The sequence below is a fragment of the Pezoporus occidentalis genome, unplaced genomic scaffold (assembly GCF_034315485.1).
Source record: "Pezoporus occidentalis ecotype Australia unplaced genomic scaffold, CSIRO_AGI_Poc_V1 ctg24, whole genome shotgun sequence".
Taxonomy (NCBI): domain Eukaryota; kingdom Metazoa; phylum Chordata; class Aves; order Psittaciformes; family Psittacidae; genus Pezoporus; species Pezoporus occidentalis.
In genome coordinates this window covers 7,353,092-7,367,563 of record NW_026914285.1, presented here as the reverse complement: position 1 = coordinate 7,367,563, position 14,472 = coordinate 7,353,092, and the positions used below count along the sequence as shown (strand labels likewise).

General features: G+C 43.5%; 1 protein-coding gene across 4 annotated transcripts; it reads left to right on the top strand.

The window, feature by feature from the left end:
- The first annotated feature begins 219 nt into the window (after nt 1–219).
- Nucleotides 220–12,160, top strand: EPCIP (exosomal polycystin 1 interacting protein). Of its 4 annotated transcripts, XM_062622220.1 has the most exons (3): nt 220–642; nt 8,039–8,087; nt 9,583–12,160. In XM_062622220.1, the coding sequence occupies exon 3, from the start codon at nt 9,650–9,652 to the stop codon at nt 10,322–10,324; it is 675 nt and encodes a 224-aa protein (XP_062478204.1). In that variant the 5' UTR covers nt 220–642; nt 8,039–8,087; nt 9,583–9,649; the 3' UTR covers nt 10,325–12,160. The 4 variants fall into 4 exon arrangements, with proteins under 4 accessions (XP_062478204.1, XP_062478205.1, XP_062478203.1 ...); XM_062622221.1 differs by lacking the exon at nt 8,039–8,087 and having other exon boundaries at nt 9,586–12,160; XM_062622219.1 differs by lacking the exon at nt 8,039–8,087 and having other exon boundaries at nt 8,832–12,160.
- The last annotated feature ends 2,312 nt before the right edge of the window (nt 12,161–14,472 follow it).

Here is a 14,472-nt window from a genome sequence, read left to right as displayed (position 1 = left end):
AAGTTGTGCCTGAAATTTTTGAGTTCCTCTTTCCAGTTGGGCGAGCAGGCTTTCCAACTGGACGTGGGGTTTTGTTGTTCTAAGCCTACACACAAAGTCCCTGGAAAGCGGGCAGGGCAGCATATGTCCCAAGGGGACGGTCACGGAGCTCCCCAAGGGGAGGGCCAGCGCCGTGCTGGGAGGAGAGCACAGCACGCTAGAGGTCCCAACTCCCTGCCTGTGCCGAGGCTGGCCACCGCCCCGTGAACACCAGCTCCCTCTGCCTGGATACATCCCAGCTCCCCTTCTAGAGCAAGCAGGGAGGCTGTCAGTCACCTCTAAGCATTGCCAGGCGAGCCTTTTGTGTAGGACAGCACACCCGACGGCAAGGGAGCAGAGGTTATAGACAGGTAGGGATCCTGCTGCGATGGCATTAAGGATAGGGGCAGACCTTGGACTGCTCTCCAGGTAGTCAGGGGAACGGCATGGGTTGCCAGCCAGCGAAAATATAAACGAACAGCAGCGAGTGGGAGAGCCGGCACTGCCGCCTGCCTCGCAGGCTGACCCTGCTCCCAGCCACAGCCGAGCATCCTTGCCTCAGCAAGCTCGGCCAAGCGGGAAGCCGGGCGGTGACAAACCCATCCACTGGCATCCGGAGAACGAGTAAGTCACTTTGTTTCAGCTCTAAAAAGAGGGGTAAATGACAGAGGAACGTTTAATAACTTGTATTATTAGGAATAAGGCCATTTCTCTTCCAGCACAATCATTTCCTTGCCAGTAATTCTGTCCCAGCAGGTTTTGCATTTGTTTTTTTTTTCACATTTGTTGTTTTGTAATCACGGTGAAGTAACAGATTCTGCAAAGTTTGTCTTTCATATGTTGCAACTGTTTATGCGCTGTATCTGTGTGCCTTAGGTAATAATTAATAGCTCTATGAATAATAACCATGAAGAACAGGGGAATGATTTTGTTCCATTTTGCTAATACTTCTTCAGGCACATCTTTAAAGGTGACAGGAGTGTTGGCAGGAGTTATTCCAGCTGACAGGAGTTGAGTCATTTTATTCAGTTAAAACTGCAGAAGAGCACTGGAATAGGAGGACTGGGTAAAGAGAAGCTAGGACCTGTGCTTAATTATGGCATTTAATTTACCTGTTGTTTAGACTTGTGTTTTATTCTGCCATTTCGTTTATAAAGAAAGCCAGTGATACAGTAAGGACAAAACAAAGGAAATAAACCATCTCTATATAGCTCTGGAGTTGCAATAGCAGTGACAACATCCACTACGCGAGTGAGTGAACATGAGCTGAGATACCAGGAAGTCCTACTCCAGAGTCTCAGTCTCCAGATGCTTAGTGACCATTAACATTTCATGACAGCTTTCTATCATGTACCTTAACCCACACACATTTTTTTTTCTTAATTTAGGATTTGAACAATAGAAAATGAAGTGTTAAAATATGCATTTTATACCATTCTCATTCATGAAGTAAGCATTACGGTTTGGGCTTGGCAAATCTTTAATTTAGTCTAATGCTTAACTTGAACTTTTGTCCAGGTCAGGTTAGAAAGAGAAATAGTAACAAAAAGTTGCAGTCCAGCTTTCTTTCCTAAAGTTCACTCAGTGTAAACACCCTTGCTCCAGGGAGTAGCAGGTTTGACATGAAAATATTAGAATTTTAAAAAGTGGATTTAAAATTAATCTTAGTTCCTCGTGTGTTCAAGTGCTCAGCTTGTGCTGCCAAGGGTAACTCCAGTTTTCAGGCAGTGCTGACCACCCATCCTTGGGACACCTGATTTCCCAGAAGGTGTCCCTTTCTAAGGACAGATGAACAAACAGGGATTTGATTGTGCATACCTTAAAATTGCAAGCCTTACTTGTAATGTGATGTGCTAGTGCATTCATGAGCATACAGATTCACACTTTATACATGTATATGCACTTTTTCTTTTTTTAGTACTCAGACTCTAAATCACAGGAAGCACAATCCCCATAAAACTGTAGCTTACATACATTCAGTGCATTCAGAGTCAGCACTGGTACTGAAGTAAATTGTATTTGCTAAGGCTTCTGTTTTACAAAAAGAAATAAAATGAGCCTAATGGAAAGCAAAAGGCTACATCATTCAATAAGCAAACAAGGAATTTGTTGAAAAGTACTAATCTATCATTTAGAGTAGAAGTAAAATCTTTTTACTATGTATATATAACTGTGTACCCCAGGGTTTCTCTTTAACACAAAGCCAGGACATGATTATGTATTCCTGACACCTTTTGATACAGGACTGTCTCATAAAGATTCAGGACAAGAGTTCAAGCCACCAGTGGCCCCATTATTTGAAAGCTGCAGAAGGCATGGCAGAGAAATATCAGTCAACAGACTGGAATAGCTGCCTGGTTAAACAGTAGCAGGAAGAAACTGTTTTTTCTATAGTGCCTTCCTTCTGAGACTCTTAAAGCACTTCATAACCACTGAATAGAAACCTGGGTCTTGTAGTCATAGGTTGTGCTAGCAGGCAGGATGGAGGCACGGTGCCATACTGGCACTGCTACAAATAAAATTCTGATATTTCATTTCATTAGATCAGATTTATACCATTGGTTTCAACCCAGGTACACAGATGTAATGACAAATGCTGTCTATAGTGCTTGAGTGGGTAAAGCATGTTTGATCTGCTGCTGCTTTGTAAAGCTGAGCACAAGAGTGCTCTCCTCTCAAACTGGTAAAGCTTTATACTGCTTTCTTTTCACTTGTCACTTACGTAAATGCTTGTCCTGGTGCAATTTGAAGGTGAATACCCAGAGCAGTGTGGGTCAGCCTTCCCGGACAGCATGTACTGTGCACATCTCCACGCTGGAATAGCTCCAGGCCTGTTCCAGCAAAGCAAATCCTAACACTCATCCTGGTCCCCTGCTCTTTATTAGGAAAAGTGCAGACTGCACACATGAAGCAGGGCGTGAAAATGAAGGCTGTACACATGCATCCTTTCTCCTCTCTCAAGATTTGGAATAATCAGGCTGTGACCTGCCAAGGCCGTGCTTCATCCAGCATTAGAAGGGAGGTATAACCACTCCCGGTTCTTTGGGAGAACAGGACTTTGCCCTTTTCCTTGCATTTTCTCCTATTAATCTGCCTCCCTGCAGTTACAACCTTCCCCACTGTAACATTTGCCTCTGGTATGGACAGAAGCTTTGCATGGGACAGACAGGCTTTACCATTCTGCGGAGAAGTTTTTAGATGAACTCTCTGTCCCTGAGGCTGTGCTCACCTCAATACCAAAATATCCACAAGGGAACATTTTCGAGGTTCGGTGTGTTTTTAAAGCTCAACACAACAGAACTGCCTATTTTGTCTTGCATTTTTATCACTTCTGTGAAAGAATTTGTTCTGCTACACTTGACAGCATCATGACTACAGCACTGGCTGCTCAGCCTAATGACAGCAGGCCAGGCTTTTGCTGCACAAGCAAATGAAAATACAATTTTCAAGTTATTGACAACAAGAAGGGATCACGCTGCAGCCTGGAAGTCTGTAGAACATCAGTTTTTATCACCAAGTTATTTTCCTGTATTTGTGGAGTAACTAAATAAATATGGTAATTGTTTAAACAGAGATTGAAAACAAAATACTTCTCTCTCTGCCATCAGCCCACTTAACTCCTAAAACTCCCACAGAGGAAAAAGGTCAAATCCAGCATTTTGTTTCCCTCAAGGCCTGAGCCTCCCCAGGGCTTTCTGGTCAGCGGTTCTGCAGGGAAGATTCAGGCTGTGAAGGAACTGACTGCATTTTACATAACTCTTTCTTTACATTTTCCTGTAATCTTGTATTTTAACACCTGTTTAGTTCAGTAGATGTTAAAAGCTATCCTCACCCTTTCTCATGTGCATACCTGTTTGCATACCAGAGACGTTATTACAGTTTACTCTTTCAAATGCTGAAGAAAGTACCCTTTAAAACCTCCAGTTAGTTACAATGAGAACACAGCACAGATACTCACCAGTAGCCCTGTGCAGTCTTCAAAAGCCCCTTCTTCAACAGACATTTTACAGGTTAGACCAACATTAAACATCACCAAAAGAGTACACAGATGAGGTACGCCTGGAGCATGCTTTGCTCCTTAGAGTAACAGGAGCTTGTCTGCACTCCTCCCCCTGCCTTCTTTTTGAGGTTCCAGAGTGGCAGGTGAGTAACTGTACCTATGTCCTTGCTGACACCTTCACTCTGAAATGCAATCTACTTTTTTTTACACATCCCTCCCATACCTGCATAGAAAGAGGAAAAGAAAGAGGCAGTCTTCATAGTTCTAAATGCTTTTGCCGTTGCCCAGCCTTTCATGTTATTTTGATCTAAATTGGGTGGTTTTGGTATTCATTCTGTGTACATTACTCAAGCTGCACAAGATTATATGGATTTAAGCTCCTCTTTGCTTAATACAGCACTTTCACATAGGCACATGTTAACACAAGTGATCAATGACGGGTTTTAATTAGGTTTTTTTCTGAATAAAGAATGGAAGAAAGCACCCTGTGAAGAAATTAATTATATAGGCTTTGGACTTCCATTGAATAGGATTAACTTTCCTTGAGACAGTAGCATTCTCACACAACAGCCAAAGGCTTTTTATTGCTTTTTTGCAATTTTCTTAATACACAGATCTGTAATTAGGAAAAAAAAAAAATTAGTGGAATGATCAAAGCAAATTCAGAAACCTGAAATGGCACTATTACTGAATAATCTTTGAAAATCTCCTTTAGCTATTGAAACTTGTGAAGAAAAAAGGAGCATGGCTGGAATCATGTGCTAGAAAACTTTGGGTATAAAATATAATAAAACAGGGGTTTCAGTGTTGGAAAGAGGATACACATCTAAAAACATGCATGGCTGAAGCAATCAAACTGGAAAAATTTTCTGCTGGTTCCTATGTCTAGTGTGATTTCCACATGAAAAGTCCCCCATTCAGGAAAGAAATGAACAAATAGTTTGCCAGATTTAGATCACTCAAAACTGTTTCAGAAGCAGGCTATTCTTACTGGAAGCAAGCAAAATTTACCCAAAATCATTGGGATTTCTGTTTGCTGCTAGGCAGGGAATGCAGCTTCTCTTCTCCCCTCCCTATTGCAGAGATCCCAGCTCCAAAGCAGTGGCTGCCTTACCCCTCCCCAAGCCAACATTGCAGACTGGAAGGACTCCCAAGGCAGCTGCTGTGATCCAGCTTCTCTCCAGTTTTGCAGGGAAGGAACAACTCATTACTGAACAACAAATATTGGACTGGCTATAAAACACACAAATCAGAAGCCAAAGCAGAAGCAGAATGGGTGGCTCTCCTAGAGAAATGCTGTTCCTCTCTTTTACTTTCTGTCAAGACATGCTTGTAAAGTCATCAAAAAAACTGCCACAGAACATCAGTTCACTTTTTCTGTATGTTCTGCCCTATTAAAGAGCTTCCTGACTTGTTAAGAAAGGCTTCCTACTCCTTCCTCCTCCTCCATTCTTCCATCCCATCTCTGGCCTGCACTTGTCTCTCCTCCACCCAGCCCCTTATCACCATCTTTCCCCCCCCTCTATAGCTGCCTCCTTTGCCCACAGATACCTCCCTATTCCACCATCAAGGCTGCTGCTGCTGTTTCTTCCTCACCCACCTGCATCTGCTGAGTCTGTGCTCTGGGGTTTAGGTACCGTGTCCAGGTACTCCTAGAAATGCTTTACTACAGACTTACTTAGGTGTTAAAGAGCTGGTTAGCTTTCGTGCTTAGAGCTGACCATTATTCCCTGTTCTCCAACTATTCAGCTAAACAGAGCTGGTTATAACAAAAAGTCCTCCAATTTGGGGTGATTCAAGAGCTTCCCCTCAATGTCAACAAAGACTTTTCTAAAGGAATCTACAAGGAAAACTGTTCTGAGGTGTTTTAATGCTCTAACTGGAATCTAGTCACTGAGGAAACAGTGTCAGTTGTTTGGAGGAAAACTGCGTCAACTATCATTACTTCCCATGTAGTGGTGGTACTTTACCACTGCTCAGTGAAGCTGAGTGACTGCTTACTCAGGCATAAGAAAAAGCTGGCATAAGAAAAGACCTGTGGGGCAATACTAGTTTTACTTGCCTCTTGTTTTTTTCCCACTTCTAATTCTAATTAACCCAAGCTGGTATTACTTCTGCTGGCAGTCATCTTGCAGCCTGGCAGATTCTTTTACTCGAAAGTTTAAACAAAACTTTCAGCAATAGCACAAGACTCCTATAGTGAATACCACATTTAGGCTACAGAGACATTCTGTGTTTTAATCAAAATGTACTTACAAGTCAGTTTACTGCAACTGGTTAATGAACAAGTTCAACAATTTCTGGTATCATTCAAAAAGATACAACTTGGAACCATCAAGCCAGCGCAGTTAAGTTTTATCTATGCTTTAGCTCATTTCTTCCTTGCAGGCAGCTCCCTCCACCTCCAAAATTAAAGCCAACCTTTTTCCAAGACTTAACCAGTGCAGACAGCAAAGTAATTCGATTAAGAGACACATAATGAACGTTTTTCTGTAGATAATTAGCAACTTAAGTAAAGGTGCATTGCAGGTGACTTTGACACTTCATGGAGAAACAACCTGCAACATGTATTTCATTGCTTGCATATCACTCACCGAAGCCACCCAGAAACGAAATACTAAGAACTGAGTTTATAGGAATGTTTCTGCATTGCAGGGAGCAGAAGAGGATAGCAAGTATTTCTGGAGATAACATTTCCTGGAATGCCAGTATTTAGAGTTTTGTTTGGATTTTACAGATGGAACCCTAATGCTATCAGCTAAACTTGAAAAGGAATTTTCTTTGGCTGGCTGCAAGATAAGGGAGAACTAAAGGTTCTCTACTCTTCAGGCACTGAAAGAAAGCAAAGGAAACAGGAGTTAAAACTAATGAGGAAGCATCAAAGTATTTTATTCTAATGTTTTTATGACTATTAATTCTTCACATGTTATGTGGAAAAAGCAGTATCACCCCTTTTGATGCATGTGCGAGTTTGAAATGCGGAAGTGTTGGGTCTTCAATTAAAATTTCTTTCCTTTAGTTCAGACTCATATTGTTAACATTACCTAGGAATTCTTCTTGCAAATATTACCTCCACACCAGATAAACCCAAATAATACCACTGAGATGTGTAATAGTGGTGATATTACGGATTTCTGATTTATCAAAACTGTTAGCCATGCTTAATGGCTGAGAAAATAAGCATGGTGTGGAGGTTTAGTAGTAGGATTTTCATGGTGATGCATGATTAGATGCTTAGATACTGGAGGCCAAATTAATCTAGAATTAATGATACCAGAACAGCTACAGCTTGGATGTGTCTGATCTTTGAAGTTAAACATTAGCTAAGAGTCGGACTGGTATTTCTGGTATGTTCCACTACATGGATTAAATATTTAAGCATTAAAATGTCTGTATCCTTCATTTAAGAAAACAACATACCAAATTCAGGGAGTACATACAGAATTAAATCATGTTTGAGTGAGTTTGTTTACATTTACATTACATGGGTCTCGCATAAGAACAATCATAATCTGCCAGACCAAATAGCCATCTGTTGAGCAGCCACCTCTATGTGCAGCTGTAAGCATGTAGGAGAGATTTTCAATAGGACAAGAACAAGTGATACGTACTGCTCTAGCTTTCTTTGCCTCCAACTATTTTGAGCACAGGGTCTTCTGTATGTAGGTGTGGTGCCTATGTACATGATCATCACAGTGGACTTCTCACTGAGCTTAACCAGTCCTGCCTCGAGTTGGTGAAAACCTTCTGCACCCTCAACGTCTTTTGCTAAGGATCTGCAAGTCAGGTGTGACCCTACTGGTTTTATTTGAGATGTCTTGCTCTTGTTCTTGGGACAAGCAGTGAAAAACTGATCTTTCCGCATCATCTCCGTGTTATTTGTGCTTTAATAGATCACCACTACATCCTGCCTCAACCACCTCTTGGCCCACTTAAAGCTCTAACTTATGCAGTCCCACCTTACTTACAGGCATGCCCTTCAATGTCTCATCACTCTTGTTGCTCTTCTCTGAACTCCAGTCCTGTGGTATCTTTTCTGAAATGGTGGGATCTGAACTGCAAACAACAGGCAAGTGTCAGCAAACAAGTGATTTATGCAGTAGTTCAACAGCACCATCTTTTTTTCTCCCATCATTTTCCTATTACCTCTTGATAACTTGATTACTTTTTGAAGCTGTTAAGCAGTGAGATGATGTTTTGCTGTAACTACCTATCACAAGCTAAAGATCTCATTCCTGGAAAGGATTCGGTGGCAATGTCTGGCCCAAAGTCTACCATTGCTTATGTGCAGATTTTTCTCGCATGTGCATATAACTTTCGCTTTTCTTCCTTATTCCAAGGATGGCAAGGCTCTGGTCATTTACAAGCCATCACAGTTTATACAGATACACTCACAGAAGACTTCAAAGAAAAAAGGTAGACTAGAGGACTATACCCTCTCTAAGTAAGAAATGTGGAAAGTAGGATACAAACTATTCTGTCATGATGCAGTTTTGTGTTTTTTTTTAAATTTAGTATTAGTCAAAAGACACTCTCACTTGAATTTTCATCAGGAACTGAGCTTAAAACATTAAGATCTAAATCACATACCTGGTAAACTACCATGCATACAATAGTGCTAATGACCAAGAGAACTTCAGTGTGCTCCTAAAGACACTCTCCTTTAAGTGTCTCTTAAATGACCATGAAGTTTATAGCAGAAGATTCCATTGTGTAATGACGGGAGATTGAATAACAGACAAAACCAATTTCTGTTTTTATTCTAAATGCTATTATTGTCCTGTTTGTCTGGTATGTTTCTCCAAAACTGCAGGTGTATTGCCATGTTTTCTGAGGTGAGGAGATATGCATTCTGTACATGGACCAATTTTTTCACATGCTAAGGACTAAATTCTGCTTACTGCATGCCCTTACTGCTACCTTCACTAGGACTTGACAACTTTGGTAGGAATTTGACACTAATGTCTCTTGGTGCTTCAAAACAGTTACAGTCAAATCAGACAAACTTTCCAACATGTTACACTTTATATAGTTTAACCACCCTTTCTTTCTTTCTTTCCCTTTGCCTAGCATATCCCACACTCAGTTTAAAGGGAAGGTTGGCACAGCCCTTACTTAGCAATTCAGGTGTAAAACAAAAAACACGTCTTTAGTCCCCCTCAGACTGCCTCATTTGGTGAAGTGGAGAACAGGATCATTTGCCACCTCTATCTGCTGTTGGGAAGCAGACAAAGAGAAAGCAGAAAGGAGAAATGAGGAAGAGGAGTCCTGCTCTTACATTCACATGGGGCAGGCTTAGGAGGTGCCTGGATAGAGAAGACGGTGTCCAAGCTGCCCTATAAGCATATGAAACTATTTAGAGCAAAAGAAGAGTGAAGGAAGAATCCCAAACATGAGTCACAATTTTTCTGAATCAGTGTATCTATGCTTCCCCTCTAATGCAGGGCAACCTGCAAAACTGCAATATGGTTCTGAACAGATGAGATAGTGAGTAAGTGTGAAAAGCAAAGTGATATTAACCGTTGAGTGGTCTTCAGTATAATAAAGACATTGTTTTTCTTCAGTAGGTAAAGCCAAGTGGTATAAATCACTGAGTAAGAGGAGACACTTGGCAACCTGGCACCAGTACTAATGAAGCCAATAGCCTTCTCTGCTCTCTCCTTTTGGCTGGCTCTCCTTTTGGCTGGCTTCCTTGGCATACGCATCACAGGCAGTTTTGTGAGAAGTCAGAAGAACCATACGCTAATTTTCACCAAGGAAAACACAATTCGCAACTGCAGCTGCTCGGTGGATATCCATGACTGCGACTACTGCCTGGCAAACTTGATGTGCAATTGCAAAACAGTGCTGCCTTCTACCATGGAAAAAACTACCTACAAGAGCCACCTCACCATTTGGTTCACAGACACCTCTGTGCTGGAGATGCTTCTCAACTTCACAAGGGTGTGGGATTTGAAGCTGTCCTTCTGTGGCACCACTCCTCTCCCAACGGAATACTTGGCCATTTGGGGACTTCGAAAGTTGCGGGTAAAAAAGGTCAAGGGACTGTTTCCAGAGCAGAGTGTAACCATCTACAGCAGCAGCAACAATGAAAAAGAAAACTCACTCGCAATGCACAACAAAGACAGGCAAATGCTTGCACATATTTCTTTTCTGGATACCTCTCTTTTCAATGGCTATTCTTTGCTGAAGTCATACAGTGTGGAAAACGTCTCTAGTATCATGGAACACTTTCCCAGCCTGCTGTACTCTGATGTTTCCTCAACCTCAGATAACAAGAGCTATATTGTAACATTCATCTACTGAGTTATTTGACATATTCAGTAGTCAGAGGCATGTTAGACTGCTAAGAGACTGACAAGACTTCTTTAAGTCTGTCTCGTTTGGCCAGGAGGAGCTGTTAGGCGATGAACAGTTCTGTGATAGCACTCTACAAGGAGGTGTTTTAAGACAGACAGACTCAGACTGATTCAGTAAATGCCTTCTTAAAGAACAAAGAAAATGTGAAATGACTGTTTTAGAAAGCATTGATACAAATTCTTTCTATATATTGTACGCTAAGAATTGATATCTACAGACAAGTTTTGTTCTAAGGTTGCACCTCAGACAGAAAAAGACATAACCATGTTATCTCCAGTTGTAAAGGAACCTGAGCCTCCCAGAGAGTCACTGCGGTTAGCTGGCAGCTCAGGAGGTGTCCAGTGCAACCACCTGCCCCAAGGAGAGCCAACTCTGGGATCAGGCTTCTCAGGGGGTTCTGCAGTCAGGTGCCAAAACCCAAGGATGGAGCCTGCACAACCTCATTGGGCAACCTGCTCCACTGCCTGCCTGTCCTCTTGGGGAAACTTTTTTCCATGGATGGACCCCAGCCTCCTCTTCTTCAGGCTGAACAAGCCCAGATCCCTCACACTGTTCTCAATGTCACATGCACCAGCCACGGACTGACCATCTTGATGCCTCTCCACCGGACTGCTTCGGTTGATCCATATCTTTCTTGCACTGGGAGGGGCAGAACTGCCTGCAGTACTCTGTATGGAGTCTAGTAAGTGCTGGGACAAGGAAAATAATCCCTTCCTTCCACCTACTGGCCATGCACCTGTTGATACAGCCCACTGCTGGCAGGTTCAATGTGTGTGAGGTGGTTACAGGTTACTCAAACTAGGAGTGCAGAGGTGTCCTTACCCTCTGGTACTTGGTCAGAGCTGGGAAGCCTCTACTGGGGCTGTGTGACACAGCCTCTTGTGAAAGCAGGGACAGGCTATGCAGACACCCTCCAACCTCAGCACCCAGTAAAGGCATGTTTAGAGGATGACCAGGAAGCTGTGTTCTTTGCCAAGCCATGGCAAAGCATGGGAAAGCACTGGGCAGGAGGCCACCTGACAGGTGAGACACCATGCTCACAAAGGTGTTCCCAGGGAAATGCCTGTCCCTTGCACATGAAGTGTGCTGACACCTGCAATTTCCCCCCCAAATGCCAGGAGCTTGACTTCACCTTCTTTGATAATGGCAAGCTCTGTCAATGTTCTCCTCTACAAGAAAGCAGAAAAATCCCATTCAATAACTTGTCTGATAAGGGAGGCGAGGCTTCTGGCAGACATGTAGCAAACAATTTTTAGATGCATTGAGGGAAACATATGCTGGGACTATTGATGTAGCACACAGTCTGCTCCTTGCCCATTTCTGCAGCATTTGCATTCTGTGAGGTACAAATAAGACCAGGAACCATCCATACAGTACAATACAGGCCTTGGAATACTAAGTCCTAACAGTCTGTCATTGCCAGCAAAGAATTACATGAAATTGTGATAAAATATGTGTACTGAAGGGAATGGCTATCAAGATTTTGAGGAACCAATGAGGTTGCTTCAACAACTTTAAAGAGGGACTTCTTTTGTAACTGCAATCAATGTCACAGCAGTTTCGCCAGGAAGCAAAACTTAATCTTCCAGAACACTTAAATACATGCACACCTTCCATGACTGTGAGTTCTCCCACTCAACTCAACCATGTGGTAACTACTGAATTAACGGAGTTTATTTGCAACTGCAAATTAACAGATTTAAGCACATGAGTGTTTGAAGGCTGAAGATTGAACTCGGTTTAACTCAACCAGACAACTATTAAATCAGCTGTTGTAAAGGCCTTATTTCCTTTGTCAGCACCTGGGCAACAAATTGCAAGCCTTCTTCCCACATCATAAATATTTCTGGTGATACCTCTCACAACTGTCATGACAGGAGCAGGAGCTGGGCTGACAGAGATTGGTGACAGTGGGGTGGTGGTGTTCTAGGCACGTTACATGCCTGGAATGTAATACAGACACAGGCAAACCATTCTTACTGTCTCCCCCAGGCATCCCATGCTCCAAGTGCCTCCAAGAACACTAACCTTGCCTTCACAAACTGGCTAGTCACTAATCGTGCACAGAATACTATTGTAAATAAAAACCAGAGCTGGCACACACAAGTTACTGATTTCTGAATATTGTCAACGCTCTCATCAAACCTAAATGAGCTTCAGCGAATTCACTGAGGCTCTGCTGCCCTCTAGTAAACAATGTGCTGAATAGCACAGTACTTTCACATTGCTCTGACAGCAGTCTGGCTGCTGCTACTGTGCAAAATTCACACCTGCACTAGTAAATGAGAATGTTGGGAAGAAACCTTATGATTAATAATTCCATGGGCTTTTAAACACTGCAAACTACAGTTTTTTAGTTTTGCCACTGTAGTGTTGTGAGTAAAACTGACGCAGAAGACCTTTTACTCCTGTGTCCAATTAAGCACTGCAGAGATTTTGCTGCAATCAGGAAAAAAATCCTCCTCTCAACTACATGTGCAGCAGAAAACCACAGCACCAATGCTGCAGTGATCTTTTCAACTCCCCTGTTCGTATAAAACATATCTTAGACTCACAGAATTGTAGAATGGTTTGGGGTGGAAGGACGCTTAAAGATCATCTTGTTCCAAACCCCCTGCCATGGTCAGGGACACCTTCCACTAGACCAGGTTGCCCCAAGCCCCGTATAACCTGACCTTGAACGCTGCCAGGCTGCCACATCTTCTCTGGGCAACCTGTTCCACAATTGTTGTGAATGTTACTAGCTCTGTTGGCACAGGTTTCTTTTACCTGCCTGTGAACTACATACAGTGGTACATTAAGCATCACTCTGCAGAAACAATTACGTGATTTTGTGAATCTGTTTTAAATCCCAGTGTAAGATACTCACACTTAACACTGTAGAGCATTTGATTATATATTTATAGCAGTTAATATTTATATACACAAAGGTTTCATTCTCCATGTATGGAAGTTCAACCTGTACCTATTTCTCAGCCTTTAACAATTACTCGATATGCCAATCAATGGAAACTGAGGGGGAGGGGGGTTGTATCAGAAAGAAAAAAAAATGGAGATAGCAGTTGTAAATTTAGTTTTCCTTCCTACCAGTAATTCTGGTGTGACTTTGGGGAGTCAGAACAGATTGAGAACAGCACAAGTGATGTGATTAGATATTAGGAAGAAACTCCCCCCTATGAGGGTGGTGAGGCACTGTCACAGGTTGCCCACAGAAGCTGTGGCTGCTCCATCCCTGGCAGTGTACAAGGCCAGGCTGGATGGGGCTTGGAGCAACCTGGTATGGTGGAAGGTGTCCCTGCCCGTGGCACAGGGTTGGAACTGGATGAGCTTTAACGTCCCTCCAACCCAAACCATTCTGTGATTTTTATTCCCATGGGAGATTTCGCTGTGCAGCCACAGTGAGAGGATGCAGGACACCAGCCAGCCCCCGGCATCTTCTCCTAGGCAGACCTCCAGCCGGCTGGCAGGGATTGGGGGGATGCTGCAGCATAGTCTGTGCCTCCTGGTGTGGTGGGAAGGCTGAAGAGTCCCTCCAGGTCCCAGCACTTGTACTTGGGGAGGCTGCCTTTAAAATACCACCGATTTTCTGCCATCTTCCACCAAGCTCGTATCTTTTCTTCTAGCCAACAGTGGCCACTGAGACCGGTTCGACCAACTTCTGATGCTGTCCCCAGCACAGGCGAACCGAACTCAAACAGCCCAACACATGAAAGACTCTACTATTCAGAACTGGTGACGAGCCCACATTGTTTCGCCCGTCCCGGCCAGAAGCCACGATCTCCTCAGGAAGAGCAGGGGCCGTCCCGCACAACCCGTGCAAGAGCCGAGGGCCGAGACCCGGCTGAGGCGAGCACCCCGCCCGCCGCGGATACAGCGAGGGATAGGTGCTGCACGATTTCTCCGGATGGCCGCCGCCATCCACAGGCTGGTTGCGGACAACGTGCCCACACAGGGGGGGACGAGGAGGCCGAGGCTCGGCGTCCCCTTGCCCGGGGAACACCCTGTGCCTTAACCGGGAAGCATCAGCCACGATGCCTCCCACCTCCGCCATGGCGCAACCCCCACGGAACGCCTCTGGCTGGTGTCACAACATG

Bases quoted from the DNA above. Each gene is read 5' to 3' on its own strand.
- EPCIP (XM_062622221.1), top strand. From the start codon at position 9,650: ATGAAGCCAATAGCCTTCTCTGCTCTCTCCTTTTGGCTGGCTCTCCTT.